Source organism: Ornithodoros turicata, chromosome 3 (assembly GCF_037126465.1).
Source record: "Ornithodoros turicata isolate Travis chromosome 3, ASM3712646v1, whole genome shotgun sequence".
NCBI classification, from domain to species: Eukaryota; Metazoa; Arthropoda; class Arachnida; order Ixodida; family Argasidae; genus Ornithodoros; species Ornithodoros turicata.
Window position 1 is genome coordinate 29,844,156 of NC_088203.1, and position 15,783 is coordinate 29,859,938.

The 15,783-nt window shown below is 45.2% G+C and overlaps 1 protein-coding gene across 10 annotated transcripts in view; it reads left to right on the top strand.

Moving 5' to 3' along the window:
* Positions 1-15,510, top strand: part of LOC135388358 (uncharacterized) — a 43,897-nt gene extending 28,387 nt beyond the window's left edge. For 5 of the 10 annotated variants that reach the window (XM_064617867.1, XM_064617864.1, XM_064617866.1 and 2 more), the window contains one exon: positions 11,751-15,510. In XM_064617867.1, coding sequence (XP_064473937.1) covers positions 11,783-15,400 — 3,618 coding nt within the window. In that variant the 5' untranslated portion in view covers positions 11,751-11,782 and the 3' untranslated portion in view covers positions 15,401-15,510. Of the gene's footprint in view, positions 1-4,293; positions 4,376-4,411; positions 4,499-6,793; positions 6,892-11,750 lie in introns of those variants that run through there. The other 5 variants (XM_064617868.1, XM_064617869.1, XM_064617870.1 and 2 more) reach the window with 5 other exon arrangements.
* The last annotated feature ends 273 nt before the right edge of the window (positions 15,511-15,783 follow it).

Below are 15,783 nucleotides of genomic sequence, written 5' to 3' on the forward strand. Positions count from 1 at the left end.
TTGGGGCTTACCCCAACCCTCTCTTATCCCAGCTGTCTCTCACTGGGTTGCATTTTGCAATTCTGCCGAAATAAACATTGTACTGTATTTTAGTAAGCTGCGTAACGCAGAACACTTCCCATGTATGTCCAGTTGAACCTTGTTAGTGGGTATCGAAGAAACTGAGCTTGCTCAAGCAGCCCAAAGCCACTGGTACTCACAACTTTCCTGGTGCATCTTTTTTTCGTGCATGCATCTTTTTTATGCATCTCATTCTCTTTTTTTGTGCGTGAGTTGATGGGTCATTTTCTGTATGCATGTTGTCACAAGGGGTCATGTTTGCTCTTTTATGGTATGGTATGGTACGTCTACGAAAGCTTTCAAATTTCACATAATTCATATATGTGAACTGATGCCCTTTTCTTTTTTTTTTTTATACAAGTGGCTAAAAGCTGCAGGAAAACAATTCGTGGAAAATTACATTACGGTGGTGTTTATGTTGGAACATATCTTCTTGGGGTAGGCTTCACTGCTACAATTTGACATTTTCAGAAAACTGTGATCAACATGAAACCTCCGTCCCAAGCTTTGTACATAGATTGTGCATGCATTGAACTAAGGGGAAGACAATATGTACAGAAATTTTAATGCAGCACTTGTTTCCTTCAGTGACAAGGCAATTTACCAATGATCACGAAGGCACCACTGAGGTAGTTCAATGCATTCTTCATTCTCGCACCAGTGAAGGCATCTGTGAGCCTCCCCTTGCCTGCAAGCCCTGGAACTGCCTTTTTTAGCTCTCAAAGACGACATCCAACCCGCTTCTGGACATGCTCCATGCCTTCCATCTTAGTTATCGTCTTTGATGGTACAGGCCTTTTACCTTCGTGTAGCTTTTTGAATAAGGGTCGATTCACATGATGCAACTTTAGCCACCAAGTTGCACTGTGTGAACGTGACGCTGTGGTTGTGCAACTCCTATTGCAGGAGTTGCACAGCCGAGCGCTTCACGAGCGATTTCTCCTGCAACACTAGCTGCAACCCGTCAATCACACGACTCCTCCGTGCAAGCGCGACTGATCAGGAAGACTTCAGTGTGTCAGTTACTGCAGCGTCAGTATGCAGGAGGATGAAATTATCACTGACCTGCAGAAATTATGCAAAATTATGGAAGTCGCAACGGATTGAGGTCGAAACGACTGGAAGTCGCAGTACGATTTGACTAAAATGATGATAGTGATGTTTTTACGCACGATCTCGGGAGCTCAGTGACCACTACGACATTCCAAGTTGCTCGCCTTATGAAAGGGACCTGTTTGGTGCAAATTTGGATGCGCGCAACTGTAGCGGGAACCGAGTCGCAGCAAAAAGTTACATCGTATGAATGGGCCCTAACGCCGTCTCCATAGTACTCTGTGTTGCATAATATAGGCCCGATGTAGAGGATCATGAGCTATTCCCAGTGGAATTAAATATGAGCGTGTTCAGACGTGATAGAGTCAGCGGAAGAGGAGGCGGTATTTTAATAGCTGTGAATAACACCATTCAGTCTTCTGCTTCCGTCTGCTTAAATGCGATGATCACGAGATACTCTTTATGCGGTTACTGTTCGGTTATGTCACAGTTGTTCTCTGTGTTTGTTACCGCCCTCTTGGGCCATCGCCCACCTTTGTGCCCGCATTGTTTGATACTTTGGCACACTTATATACACCAGGTTTCCAAATGCAATATTTATTATTTGTGGTGATTTCAATTATCCTGACATTGACTGGGACACTTCCCTCGCTGAAACAGGACACGATTCCCAAACACGGGATTTCGTTAATCTGTGCCACACATTTAACCTCGCGCAGCCTGTCCAAGATCCAACTCGGGTATGTGGGAGTTCCTGTTCTGTGCTCGATCTTATCCTTATTAATAACGCTGATTTCGCAAGTAATATATGCGTGGCCGATGGCCTCAGCGACCATAAGGCCATTTATGGGTCCTTCTTAACCTGCTCCAACCGCTCATCTAGGGAATCCAAAATTATTGCAGACTGTGGCAGAGCTGACTTTGAGTCTCTATAAACCGTGAATTAGAAGCTTTCTACGATGCTTATATGTTACATTTTGACCAACGGGCCGTAAACGCTAACTGGAATTTATTCCAAAAGAAAATATGCGAACTTGCGGAGTTGTATATACCTAAAGTTCTCATGTTAGGTGTGAGTCCACGAGTCCCTGGTACGACAAAAATCTTAAACACCTATCAAACAGGACTAAAAGGCTGTTTAAAAAAGTGAAGCTACAGAATACTGCAACTGCCTTGGAACACTATAAGTCGTCCTCGTAAGCGTACAGGAGAAACTTAAAAATAGCAAAGGAAAAATACTCCAGGAAAACGCTTCCTTCGCTGTTACGCCGCGATCCCCAGAAATTTTGGAGGACTATATCGCCCAGTGCTAATGGTAATAAAATACAACTAGTCACTTGTAGCGGGGATTCAATGGCTGACGACCTAGCAGCTAACGAGCTGCTAACGTCTTTTGTTGAGATGGAACCTATTGAAATCAGTCCTGCGGGCTTAGTAAAAATCATCGACAGGCCAAGATTGTCATCATCATGTGGAGTCGACAACATGAATACCAAAATATTACGAAGCACGAAGTTTATTAGTAGTTTCCTCTTATCCGAAATTTTCTCTCTGTCTTTGTCCACGGGACTCCTGCCTTCAGCCTGGAGAGTAGGAAATGTAGTTCCTATCTTTAAGAGTGGCGACCATCACGTGTGTTCCAATTACCGCCCAATCTCCATCACATGCATTTGTTGTAAGATACTGGAACACATCATATACTCCAAGCTTAGCTCACATCTGGAAGACCATGGTTATTTCTACAAATTTCAACACTGGTTTCGCAAAGGCTATTCTTGTGAGAGTCAGCTGTTGGGTTTGTCACACGACCTGCTTTTGGCTTTTCATGATAACAAGAGTACAGATTCCATATTTATCGATTTCTCCAAAAGCTTTTGATCGCGTATCTCACAAGCTTTTGCTCCACAAACTTTCACTGTGAAGTATTGATCCCAAAGTTCTAAAATGGATTGAACAATTCCTCACTAACAGAGTTCAGTTTACTGCAGTGAATGGATCATGGTCTGATCAATCCAAAGTCTGCTCTGGGGTACCCCAGGGCAGCGTCCTCGGGCCTCTTTTATTTTTAATTTATGTCAACGACCTCCCAATGCAGCTATCTTCCTCAGTAAGACTATATGCTGATGACTGTGTCATTTATAGAAAAATTTCCACGCATGACAACAGCATAGCGCTTCAGTCAGAGCTTCGGGCTCTACAATAGTGGTGTAGCACTAGGTCAATGCAGCTAAACAGGTCCAAATGCATGCAACTTGCCTTCTCTCGATCACCAACACAAAATACTCATTCCTATTACATAGGGGACTCGTGCCTCCCAGTAGGTGAGCTGTTCAAGTATCTCGGGGTATACTTCACTAGTGACCTCAGCTGGAAAACACACATTCAACATTTGGTTTCTAATGCTTCTTGTCCACCAGGCCGTCCGCCGCCGCGTTTTTAAAGTCAAGCATACCTCATGCGATTTCAGAATGGAACAAGCTGCCTACATCTATTGTTAAAATAACCAACGCTGATCAGTTTAGATCCGCTATAACTGATTATTTTCACTAAGTGTGTTTATTCATTATATGTGGGCGGGACGCGATTCAGTAGCATTTTAGTAGTTTTTCTTTGCATGTCAGATTTTCTTTTCCCATTGTTTGTAGTTCGGTGTATCGAGTGCATATATGATTTGTATTTTGTTAGCTACCTTTACATATCCTCTTGCCTATCTCCCCTTTCTTATCACAGATTATTTCTTCTCTGTTATTCGTAACTCTGTACCATTGAGTGCAGTTATGTGTTGCGTATCTTGTGCCCCCCCCCCCTTATGTAATGCCCTCCTGGGCCTTTGAGGTATGTTAAATAAATAAATAAATGATCCGTGCTTGTCAGGAACTCGCTCAAAAATTTGGTACGCGCCATATTTGGAGTGTAACCTTTGTAGTTACAAGTGCAAGCATGGTCCCATAGCAGAGAATACTGCAAGCTGCTCTTTGAGGCCATCTCCATTTGCCGACATTTCTTGCAATATGACGACATAACCTCAATGTCCAGGACTTTCTGCCTGTCAATAGACAGAGCGGCCACTGCTCCAATGAACGAGGAATGGCCCCGCTTCTGCCATGTCCCATCTACGCAAACACCCCAGTCCACCACAGTATCAGTGTTCGAGTTCAGCAGTTTTACTTTCTCATGCAGTGCTCGGCAACCACTTTCAAAGACTCTTGCAGGCGACGACGGAATACCGACAGGGGCATATTCATTATAACGCAGAATCGCTTCACCGCGTTCCTGCCGTTGCCAAGACGTCGCAGAACATGCACGAGCGGTGGCGTTACTTTCAGCAACTTTTCCTGTTTTCTGAGGTGTTCGAAATCTCTTCGCACAACTGCAGTGACTGCGTGTGAGTAACAGCTGCGAGCGAATGCCACTTTAAATTTCCTCGGAAAGTGCGAGGTCGTTGGAAGCACAATCTGACTACTTCAGTGTACACAGTAATGCCAGGAAACACATTAATCTCCATGTTCTGTTACCCGCAATCAGGTTGTCTGCTGGAGCCCCAAGCAAGATTTGCCTAGTTTCTTTACTCTGTCCGGCTCAATGTGTGGGAGCTTTGACGTGGCTCTCTTTCACCCCTTCTTTTTCGTCGGTCCTGTAAACCTGTTGTCCTTGAATTTCCCCTTCTTTTACCTGCCTATGTGGTCTTTCGCCAGTTTGAGTTTTCGAGAAAGAGCCGATCGCAACGCTGAGGTGGAAGCAACTTCACAGAGAACATGAGCAAAACAAGAGCTTCCCAATACGCAGATCGTAAATTAAGATAGATGGACACGACAAGCAGCCATCTATGCCAATGCGAACTTTGATCTTGTTGTCAGACGAAAGGTGGTACGCAGCTAAATCACTAGTGGATATCAGTTTTATGTCTATAAAACCGAGCACTTCCAGCACCACTTCCAGAAATGTAATGTCCACAACATCTTGGAAAATGTGGCATAAAATGTGATTGACTGAAGCAATTTGTACCCTAGTGAAGCGGCTTTTTGCAGCTTTTTGGCCGCCCGATTACGTGTAACCTTTCGTATAATGACGGAATAAACATAAAAATAAAATTTTGACAATTCGTTTGTAAAATGATGCAACAAGGAATCAAGTGTCACACAGCATGGAAATTAGAATTTCAAATTCTTCAGCAAAATTGACTTGTTTCTCATAGATTTATACCGTCAAAGGGTCCATGAAGCGATTTCCAAAAAATGAGAGTTCTCAGTGAAGAAGCTCCCTCAAGAATCCCTATTATCTGAAATATATCCCATTTTTGCCTTATTGCATTCAACGCGGGCACTGTGTCCTCGCGTTGTTTTTGTGCTGCTTAATTATAATCGTGCTCAGCTTAAAAAGGAAGAGAAATCTAGGGCGAAATAGCGTGCCAGGAGAAATACTGCAGTGTCACCGTTTGCCATCAGTAGGGAAGTGACAGGAAGGGCTCACGTTGTATTGTGTGGCCAGTTTTGTCTCCCAGTACGGAAGCAGAGTGAGTACAATGGATTACATTATCTGGCGCAGGAGAGAGCGTGACCTCTCTGTGTTCAGCCATCCCATCTGCGGAGCAGTAATATTTTGAGAGCTGACGGACTACATTTCTTTCCCTTCTTAAGTTGAACACGACCACATGTACAAGGAAGCTTTGACTGCTTACACCACATTCCTTCTGGAAGGCCATAAGATCTCCATTTTCAATGATAACATCTGCAATTTCAGGATAGCCTAATTCATGAACTCATCTTCTGTTTTTTAACGCGAAGCATTCTTTAGCTACTAACACTGAAAAAGTGGTACGTGTTTCGGCCCCCTAACTAAACTAGGAGGTATAGAGGCACCGCATGTGAACGGAGTGGCAATACACACTCCTTCACAATCGCACCCGATTGCCTGCGGCGCAAGGAGCTATACGTGTGTGTACGTACACAGAGCAGTAGTACGTGCTTGTTCACATTCGCACCCACACCAAATCAAAACAGATTTCTAAGAGGCGCGCCGCAGTGACACTGACATCGATGATTGCATCATAAACCATTTATGAAACCCGATCTTAAGGCACTCGTGTCAGATGAGATGGGGCCTTGCAAATGGCCGCCACCCACAGAAGAGGACCTCCTCGAACGAAAAAACTGCGCACGACGACGGGACAAGACCAGGTCTGTGTGTTGCTTCAATCCACTGTTCTGGCCAATGAGAGAAACTCGTATCCTCAACCCAATACCGAAACATGACTGTAACAAGGCCGGCAACAATGCAAAGACAAGACGGCAACAAGTCAAAGTTTCAGTGGTGTCTGCGCAATTACGTCCTTGTATTCATACTGAGTTGCAATGTGGCTATCTGGCCTCTTCATGTACGTGATTTCGTGTGTCTTCATACACAATGCTTTGCATATCGTAGAGCACTAGCAAAGTCGTTTCTGCAACATTTTATTCACTCTATTTGATGGTGAGCTACATCAAGATATTGTGCTCCGCTGTGTCTATAGTGGATTAGACACTGGCTAAGACACAGAATTTTACTGGATTATAAGCTATTGAACTGTGCCAAAGGTAAAAGCAGTGGACACAGGCAAATCTCTTCTAGTATTGTGCACTGATATTTCACTACTATTCATATCACATGCCGATCCACTCCTTGCAACGTAGCTTCTTGACAGGCTTGGCTTCTTCGGCTCCGGCCACCAGCCACGTATTAACATTTGGGTGGCACCATTCTGTGTGACTTGCCTGCTCTCCCTCAGCTAGATAGCCACAGGTAAGTGAGTACAAAAGCTCCTAAGTTACAGTTACAGATGCCTCATGGAAGAGAAATACACCTTCTGAAAAAGCACTCGGTACTTTTGCAGTTACTCTCTTCCACCTTAATGAGAAAACAACAAAGTTGCACACTGGCTTGACGCAACAAATAACAATTTAATGCGGACGTTTTGTCTCCCACGCGGGGGACATCATCAGTGAAAGCAGAATGAGAGGCGACCGCAACCAGAGGATCACTTAACCAGGTCGGCGAACACTTGGGGGAGGGGGCGCCGCGATTGGTATTACACACTGAAGGTTCTCCTCGCACGTGCCACGACTCGAGCAGTTTCCTGGGACCCCACCTTTGTTCCCTCGCTAAGGTCGCAGCATTCGCGTAGTCAAAAGAGTGATCTGTTTTCCAACAATGGTCGGTGAGCTCTGTCTTAAATCGCGTCGCGTTTGTTGAGTTGCGAACATCACGTTCATGCTCTTTTAGTCTTGCACTGCGCTTGCGGCCCGTCCCTCCAATGTAGGGCACCTCGCAACCGAGACCCTGTACTTTATACACAACCCCCGTCTGGGACTCAGGGGGAACATTGTCTTTTGGCTTAGAAATCAGTGAACGAAGTTTCAGGCAGGGCTTGACTGATTTTTAACGGGAGGAGGGCTCGCCGAATGGACTCTGACACACCTTTGACGTATGGGATGGTGACGATGCCGTGTCGGAAATCGTCTTTCCTTCGGGTCCTTGGTTCGTGTATGCGTTTTTGTGTGTTCTCAGAGAAACGTAGCGGGTATCCTCGTTTCATGAGTGACTCCGTGATTGTCATCTCCTCGGACGTACGTTGTTCCGGGCAAGAGGCGAAATCTTCACAGCGTTGAAGCAGGGTTCTCACTACACTGCGTTTGTGTTCAATCGGATGGTAGGATTCGAAATTTAGGAAGTTACCAGTATCACAGGGCTTGTGGTAGACGGAAGTTGTTTGAATCAGGCCGGTGGTGAGCCTGCGTACGGCCACGTCCAGCAAGGGAAGCCGCTTCTCCCGTTCGAGTTCGTAAGTGAACTGAATGGACGGTTCAATGCTGTTCAGGGTCGAATGGAATTCGTCGAGGAGGTTGCGATTTAGGATCACGAAAGTGTCGTCGACATACCGTTGGTAGAACTTGATGTTGTGGGTAAATCGTTGTAAGGCAGATTCTTCAACATATTCCGTGACGAGATTAGCCATGGTCACGGACACCGGGCTGCCCATCGGACAACCTTCAATCTGATGGTAAATCTGCCCCGGGAACGAAAAGTGGGATTGGTTCAGGCAGAAGCGTAGCAGGATCCCCAAAGATGAAACATGTTATCGAGAGTCTTTCTTTCTTGTACAGTCATGCCTCGTTAATATGGACAAAATAAGTATTTAAAGAGATTGAAACATTTATTTTACTGAAAAACAAGCTTTCGGAGCTTGTTTTTCAGTAAAATAAATGTTTCAATGTCTTTAAATACTTATTTTATTCACTTGCGAGTGCTAGACTTCTCCCATTTTTGCCTGTTAGTTTCCTTCCGAATAGGGACAACTCGAATTAGGGAGGATTTTTGTGAGGACCAAACTTTTTCGATGCATTTTCGTCTCGTTAATATGGAAACTCGCTTGCCCGATAATGGACGATCCAACAAGGCACAAACCATAATATGCAGTCCATGTATTTTCGTCTCGTTATTATGTATGACATTGGTATGGAGCGTGGAAGGCCAGCCTCTCCCCACGTTCTGCGGGAGAACTTTCTAAAGTAGCACATTCCGTCGCAGAAGAGGAACCATGCCCTCTCCCTCGCAGCTGTCCCCCCAAGAACATAACGAGGAAAGGGGTTATTTGTGGACGTGAAGGGCCTGGAAAATCCTGTATGACGTCACGACTCTTCCGAACACGTCCACGGGCGATTGGCACTCATGAAAGGAGTTGTGGTGCCTTTAGTTAAACACAGTGCAGTCGCTCGGCGCCAAGTTGTCAAGCTTTGGTGTCGATGTCTTGAGCAACGCCAAGCCAGCTGTCACATCTGCTATGGCTCGAGCGCGACTACAAACGGCTCTCCAATTCATTGAGGACAATGGTGATGAGCTGCTGTTGTTGCAGGCTCATAGGTTTTGCTGGCATTTTTCCAAGCATAAATCAGTGTGCAACCAAGTATACCTGCAAGTAAGCACCAATTTGGAATTTTTTAAAAATAAATCTTCATTGTTTTTGTTGTTTCCTTTTTTTTTTTTTTTTTTTTTTTCGATGATACGGGAGGTTCTCTTTAAGGATGGTTTTGGTTGGGGACAAAAGTGTCCATATTAACGAGGCACGACTGTATATGAATTAATAACAATTTTCTTAATATTCTACATGCACTTTACTGGTGAATGACTGTATTTTTGCAGACCAAAATGACCAACAAACAAACAGCGTTTTAAAGAATGACATTCAGAATACGCCGGCAGTCTTTTACAAAAGTCCTTGCCCTTTAAGCACCGATGAATTTCAGCTGCTGCCGTATTTTCAATAGACTGCAGTTTGGACCAGAACGAGAAACTCTAAATTAGGTCTCAATGTGTTTGTAATGCTAGCTGCGTCTCGGATGTGTCATGGCTCGCTAGGCTTTGCTGCCCATTCGCTGTCAGTGGGCGAAATATAAGAGACTGATTATTTCCAGAATATTTATATATGGCCTCAATGGTTCAGTCGTGTTCGCCTTCTGATCTCGAGATTGCGGGTTTTAACCCGGCCGAGGACGCCAGCCACTTGCTGGCAACGTACAAGTTGCATAAACACGCAGTCTTCCGTGAGGGACATTAAATCTGGGGTGCCGTATGGCGAGCTTTCATCGCACGTTAAAGAACCCTCAGGTGGGCAAAAGCAATCCACAGACCTGTGATGTCACTCGCGGTCTCAGTTGTCTCCTGACGTAAACCCCTATTATTTCCAGAATGTTTATCTATAGACAAGCATCAAAAAACAGCTCAGGGCAGAAAGTAACCCCTATATGTGCTTGCGTTCATTTCTTTAGCTGTGACTTTATCAGTGTTTGTGATATGTGAGCCCTGTGAAAACTAGTATCGCCAACCCAGCTCGAGAAAATATCAAATTGCTTCCTTTTCTTGACTGGTGTTGATCCCTTGGCAAGGTCCCTAAACGGGAAAGCTTAATTGCTTTGCTGGCGGCGAGTAAGCAGCGTCGTTTTATGCCAGTCACATTTGCGCACACCATTACAGTAACTTGGTTCCTTGCTCCACTTTCCCCTCGACATAAGTATCGCCTTCGTGAGAGATGGACTTATAAATGGTAATTTAATGAGTAAAAATGTCCCTGATGCGCCAACAGCACGCCTGCAGCAGCTTCCGAGCGGGTACACAGCCAGGAGTTGTTGCCAATTTTGTTTCTATAGACTGTTGTGCACATTCATATGTTTGAATTACCTTGAGTTTTCCCTCATTGAAATACACATGACATGTCAATATCTTATTAACTGGAGGACGCCTTAAGTAGAGACTACACGCTTGACATGTAGTTGCTGTTCCAACACGAAACCAACATTCCCTGCTTGTACCCCTTTATTTCACTTCATCGACACACGTTCTCAGACAACAGAGAAGTATCTTTTAACCTAAATCAAATTAAGTTTCAACACATGGCTCTACCAGGACCCAAGCTTCAGTCCGAAACACGAGATCTCGAATTAACGTGATTGCACTGCGATAGTAATACACGAAAAGAGGATGCAAGTTACCGAAACAGGTAACTAGTTAGAGATATAGAGTATGTACATGCAAATATATCCTCAAGGAACAAGAGAGCATCTAGATAACAGGTGCTCGGATACTTTTAGTCTGTTACTTACCAACCCTGTGCACTAAGTACACTTAAATGGGTTGGGACACTTTCATACATGTGGTTCATTACATTGTGCCAGTGCGTCTGATTTGTTTCACATTCTAGTTCCCGGTTTAGGGTAGCCATGTGGTGTGAGGTTGCTTTGACAGGATTCATGAGTTTCGGTCGAGATCAACAGTACATGACACTCCACACTTACTAATGCACCAGAAAATAAATAATGTAAGCTTTCGTTGGACAGCAAAATATGTGGAAGTATACCAATCCCTCTTGCAAAAGCTTTTCTCTAACTACAAGGAAAAATTGCGCTACAATGCATATCATTGGCATATGATGCAGGAAGGCCTCCTCTCCTCGAAAGGCCGAAAGATAGGCAATCCTCTAGGCTTAGCTAATAGGCTAGCCAATATTATTACTGAGCAGCATTGCCACGTGACCGGATCACATAGACCAAACTATTAAATGTCCACTCCCAATCGTGATGCAATTTTGTTGATACTGTACTACCTCTTATTGATAAGTCGCATTGGTTATGAACTGTGTAGGTATAGCTGAAAAATAAATGTTATTTCTTAAAAAAATATCTAACAACAATATACCAGTAGGAGTTTTCTAAGGAAATGCCGCTCTCTTGGTAACATAAACTGACGTAGTGTTGTTTGTGAAAGCTGCTGAGTTGGTTTGTGTGAATACAGAGACGGCACCACATCTAAATTGATTGTAACATGCACGCGTGTGTTGGTTCAGAAAGTTGGCCCTCGTGAACGCAGCCCTATGGGTCTGTTCATACGCCAATACAGACCAAACGTGCATGTGTGCTTCTAGCTGTCTGGTGTGTGGTTCGGGGTATTGCTTTTGTCATGTCATAAATCCACGAATTGCCAATTATTCTTATACTGCTTTGGCATATTCTTCGTTCCTATTTCAGAGATCTTATCATTTTCTCTGTCTCTGTTTTTGCTGCACACAACCCCTCCAACCAGCTTGAAAGCTCAACATTTTGTTGTTGCAGATACAAGATGCTGATGGTACAAGGCTGAATAAATGGATTCCACCATGCAAGTTGGAGACATCAGCAATTTCTTTGGCACCCCACAGCGCCACGGGGGAGCTTTCCAGGTCTGCAGCACTCCGCTTGATGGGCACTGCATAGAATGTTTTGATGAGTCTGATGAGGACAACGAGTCATTCCTGAAGACGATTGATGATTTTCTCAACAGCACCGCACTCACAATCTCATCAGACAATTCAGGGACAGCGTACGATGATACAACATTGAAAATAGGGCTCGCCAAGGCTGAGGATGAAATTGTCCTTCCTACAGCCTCCAACGTTCCTACACAGACACGAAGAGCACGCAGACTGTCCTTTGTGAGAGAATGTTCTGAGAGCACCGGTCACAATGCTGTCGAAGAGAACACTGAGGCGGGGCACGCGGACGAAGATGACAACATTGTGCCTGCTGGAAGTATTGCAGGGAGTTGCAGCAAGGGTACACAACAACTTGGTTTAACCGTTCATAGGGACATTGAGGTAGGAAATGCACAAAGGTGTGCTGTGCCTCTGCGACCTGCTGCGGCCACTGAATATGGCAATAGCATAAGCACTGTAAGAGAAAATGAGTTACCTCATATCAACACAGAAGCATTTGTGCCTACTGTGACCACAGGACCTGACCACAGAGTTTCCTTTGCTGATTCTGCTAGTATCATCGTCCGACACAGCCAGACACCCTGTCCAACAACCTCGACTACACAGCTGACAAACACCACGGTTGTTGAGAACTGTGTTTTACCTGAGGTTGTGTGTGTTCAGAGCATTGCTGATGACCATACCTTCATGGTGGTGGATGAGGTTGACTGTACCGATGATAGTGAAAGTGCTCAGCCTAATGCGGGGGAGAATTTGACCAGAGTGGGTCATCACAATTGCAGTGCTGACAGGCATGCAGACACAGAGGTCGACAACGTTACATGCAATGGGATTGAATCAATCCAGTCTTCTGACACTTCTACCGTGCTGTGTGCTCACGGTGCTGGTGCTGCAGCCACAGGTGATACTATGCAGGCACAGGATACTGGGCTGTGCATCAGGCTTCCTATAGCAGTGGTGAGCCCCGTCCGTCAGCTCAACAGTTTGCGCTCGTTGCCGACGAGTTTGGAACCCATTGTATTGGAGGGAGAGCAGAGTGACAACGTTGCGAGAGATGTCTCCGTTGTGGAGGTCAAACATGCTCAAAGAACGAAAACTTCCTGTACGGTAGGTGAGGCGAACACAGCTGCGGCAGCTGTTGGCAGTGCTGAGGATGCTGTACATGACTGTTCACTTATAAAAGATTGTAATACCTTCAGAGCTCCAACTCCAGACGAGCACCGTGTATCACATGATGTGGGCAATGCAGCTATTCCGGATTCTGTGTCTGGCGACCTAACTAGGCCGTGTGAGCCACTGGAAGATAAGGGTGTTGCATCGGAAGTGACCACCAGTGACGGGCCCAACCTGATCCCTCCTATTGCTCTGGCAACTCCTGCAGTAGTGTCTAAACATTGTGAGGAATCTTTTGGTGAATTGAACATGGGGGGCAGCAGTGTCGACCGGGCAGCAGGCAACAGCGTCGTTTCCAGAATGCCAACTACGGAAAGGAAAGAGCCCCACACAGTAATAAAACCAGCAGTAGCCAGTGCTGCACCAGCTAAACAGAAACCGGATGGGACAGATCTGACATGCAGCAACAGCGTGTCCACTGCGGGTGGGTCATCACACAACTTAGTTAAAGGCGAGAGTTTTCTACCTGAAAATAACAGGGATTGTACCTCCAACATCCACATTGACTGGGCGTACGACAACGGCGTAGCAGGAAGTATCCCGCCACCAGGCAAGGGCAGGCGATACGTCACTTTTGGGAAGCCCGGTGAAGAAAGATATGCCAACAATTTATCGGAGGAGTGTTCTGTGGGCGTTTCTGCACCTTGTGTTAAGCCACGGTCAACCAAGTCAGTTGTAAACATTCTAACCAAAGAGGATAAGGGTGAGGACATGAAAGTGAATACGTCAACCGGTGTGGGCGCTGAATTGCCAAATAAAAATGCGATATCAAATGTTTTACGAGCTAGTCAAGGAAAGCCAAGCACGGAAGCCATTCAATCTGCCTTGGAAGAGGAGACTAGGGATGTTGGTGGCGCTTGGCCACAAGATAGAAGGACTGAAAAACCCAGTTTCAAAGTCATGCATTCAAGCACCGAGAGTATATTACAAAAATCTGATGCAGTGTTGAAAGTCGGACATCGTGAACCTGTGGGAAAGGAAAAGCAAAGCACTGGAAGTAAAATCCCCTTGCGCCATAAACCTACTCAGAAGGACTCTACATCGCATTGGTTGTTCCATTCCAAAGAGCAGGAAAGAACGACGCGAAAGGTAAAAGTGGAGAAAGGACGAAGTCAAGCAAAGAACAACAGCGAAAAACCACCAAAGACCCAAGACGGAGAAGGTGACATATTACTTGTCACCTTAGAATCGGATGATGTTCGTGTTGTTGAAGGTGATGCTGTTGATGATGTGAGCACTGTTAAACCACCCGAATATCATTTGAGACAAATGCAGGAATGCCAGAAAGAGCCGGAACTGAAAGCTGAGCCAGAATGTTTATGTGAAACTCTGGTGGAGCAGGCAGTAAAATCTACGGATCTTCGACACAAGATTAACTCAATGAGAAATACTGTGACAAGCGACAGCCAGAGCGGGGAGGTGACTGCCACGAGGGATAAACTGCCACTCGACACCAATCAGAATGCTGCCAGTAAGAGAGACACCCCAGTGAAAACAGAGTGCTTATTAACCGATACCCTCCAGGAAATTGAAGGGCTCATACCTGTGAAAGTTGAATCCGCAGAACCTCCTTCACAGCCCTCAGAAAGAGCAGCAGAAATACTGCAGTCTGTTCCTCCACGTCCTCCATTCTTCAGCGATGACCCGGAGGAGAACTACGACAACGCCAACCCTGGCTGGGAAAATTTTCGGCAGCTGTCAACAGACGAAGAACGTTACGAAGCAGTGCGGAATGTTTGGCACAACGCCAGAATTCCCGACCCACATCGAAACCTCAGCCAGTACAAACACAAGCAACGCAAGTTGCAGCATCAGCCTACAAAGGGCCGTACACGCAGGCAGAAGCGAAAGGCACCCAGTAGCAGCGTTGAAAACCCAGCTGCTAAGCGGAAGCGTTTGGACACAGATATATTTGACCTCAAGCTGAAGGAATTGGAACGGAAGACAAACAAGGACTACAATGCGGCGCAGCACTGGCTTGAACTCAACATACAGCGTGTCCGTGAACAGGTGAACAGTCAACTGATGTTCCTTAATTACGGAGGACATAACCGAACAACTTCAGCACCCTGGGACATGAGGTACTGGCAGCAGCATCAGGAAGAGTTGCTGCATTACAAATACATGACGGACACCCAGAATATTCGCAACAACTACTCGGCTAGGGCCAGCAAGTTGCTGGACGCTCGACACGAGGTTCGCCATTTCAACAAATTCTATGTGGGGCTGTGTGGGACAGATCCGACTATGCTAAGTGAGCTCCAGATGAAGGAACAGTTAAAGATAGAGAAACTGCTTGGACATTTCAAGATGTATTACTTAGATGCCAAAGAGTGAGTGTCTGTTTGTTTGGGGAAGTGGAAGTTGTGCAATATATATATATTTTTTTTTGTTTTTTTATTCTACATATTCAAGGAAAGAAGTGTGCAATAAACTGTTTGGCTACACATTTTGCATTCATTGTGTCTCGAGCAAGAATAGGATAGTTTTTGAATGCGGGTGCCATCTAGGCAAGTTGTGTCATCAGTGCATATAATTGTGAAAACATTGTTCTTGCATAAAGTCAATTGTGATTCCTATGTGGTAATACTGCGATGCATTTATACAATGCAATACTGCATATGCTGATTAGTGGTAACAACAAAGGTTATGCTCAGGATGTCAAACAGAATTTGGGGTATTGCGAGTAGCAAAATTTTCGAGTTCGAGTCGAGTTCGAG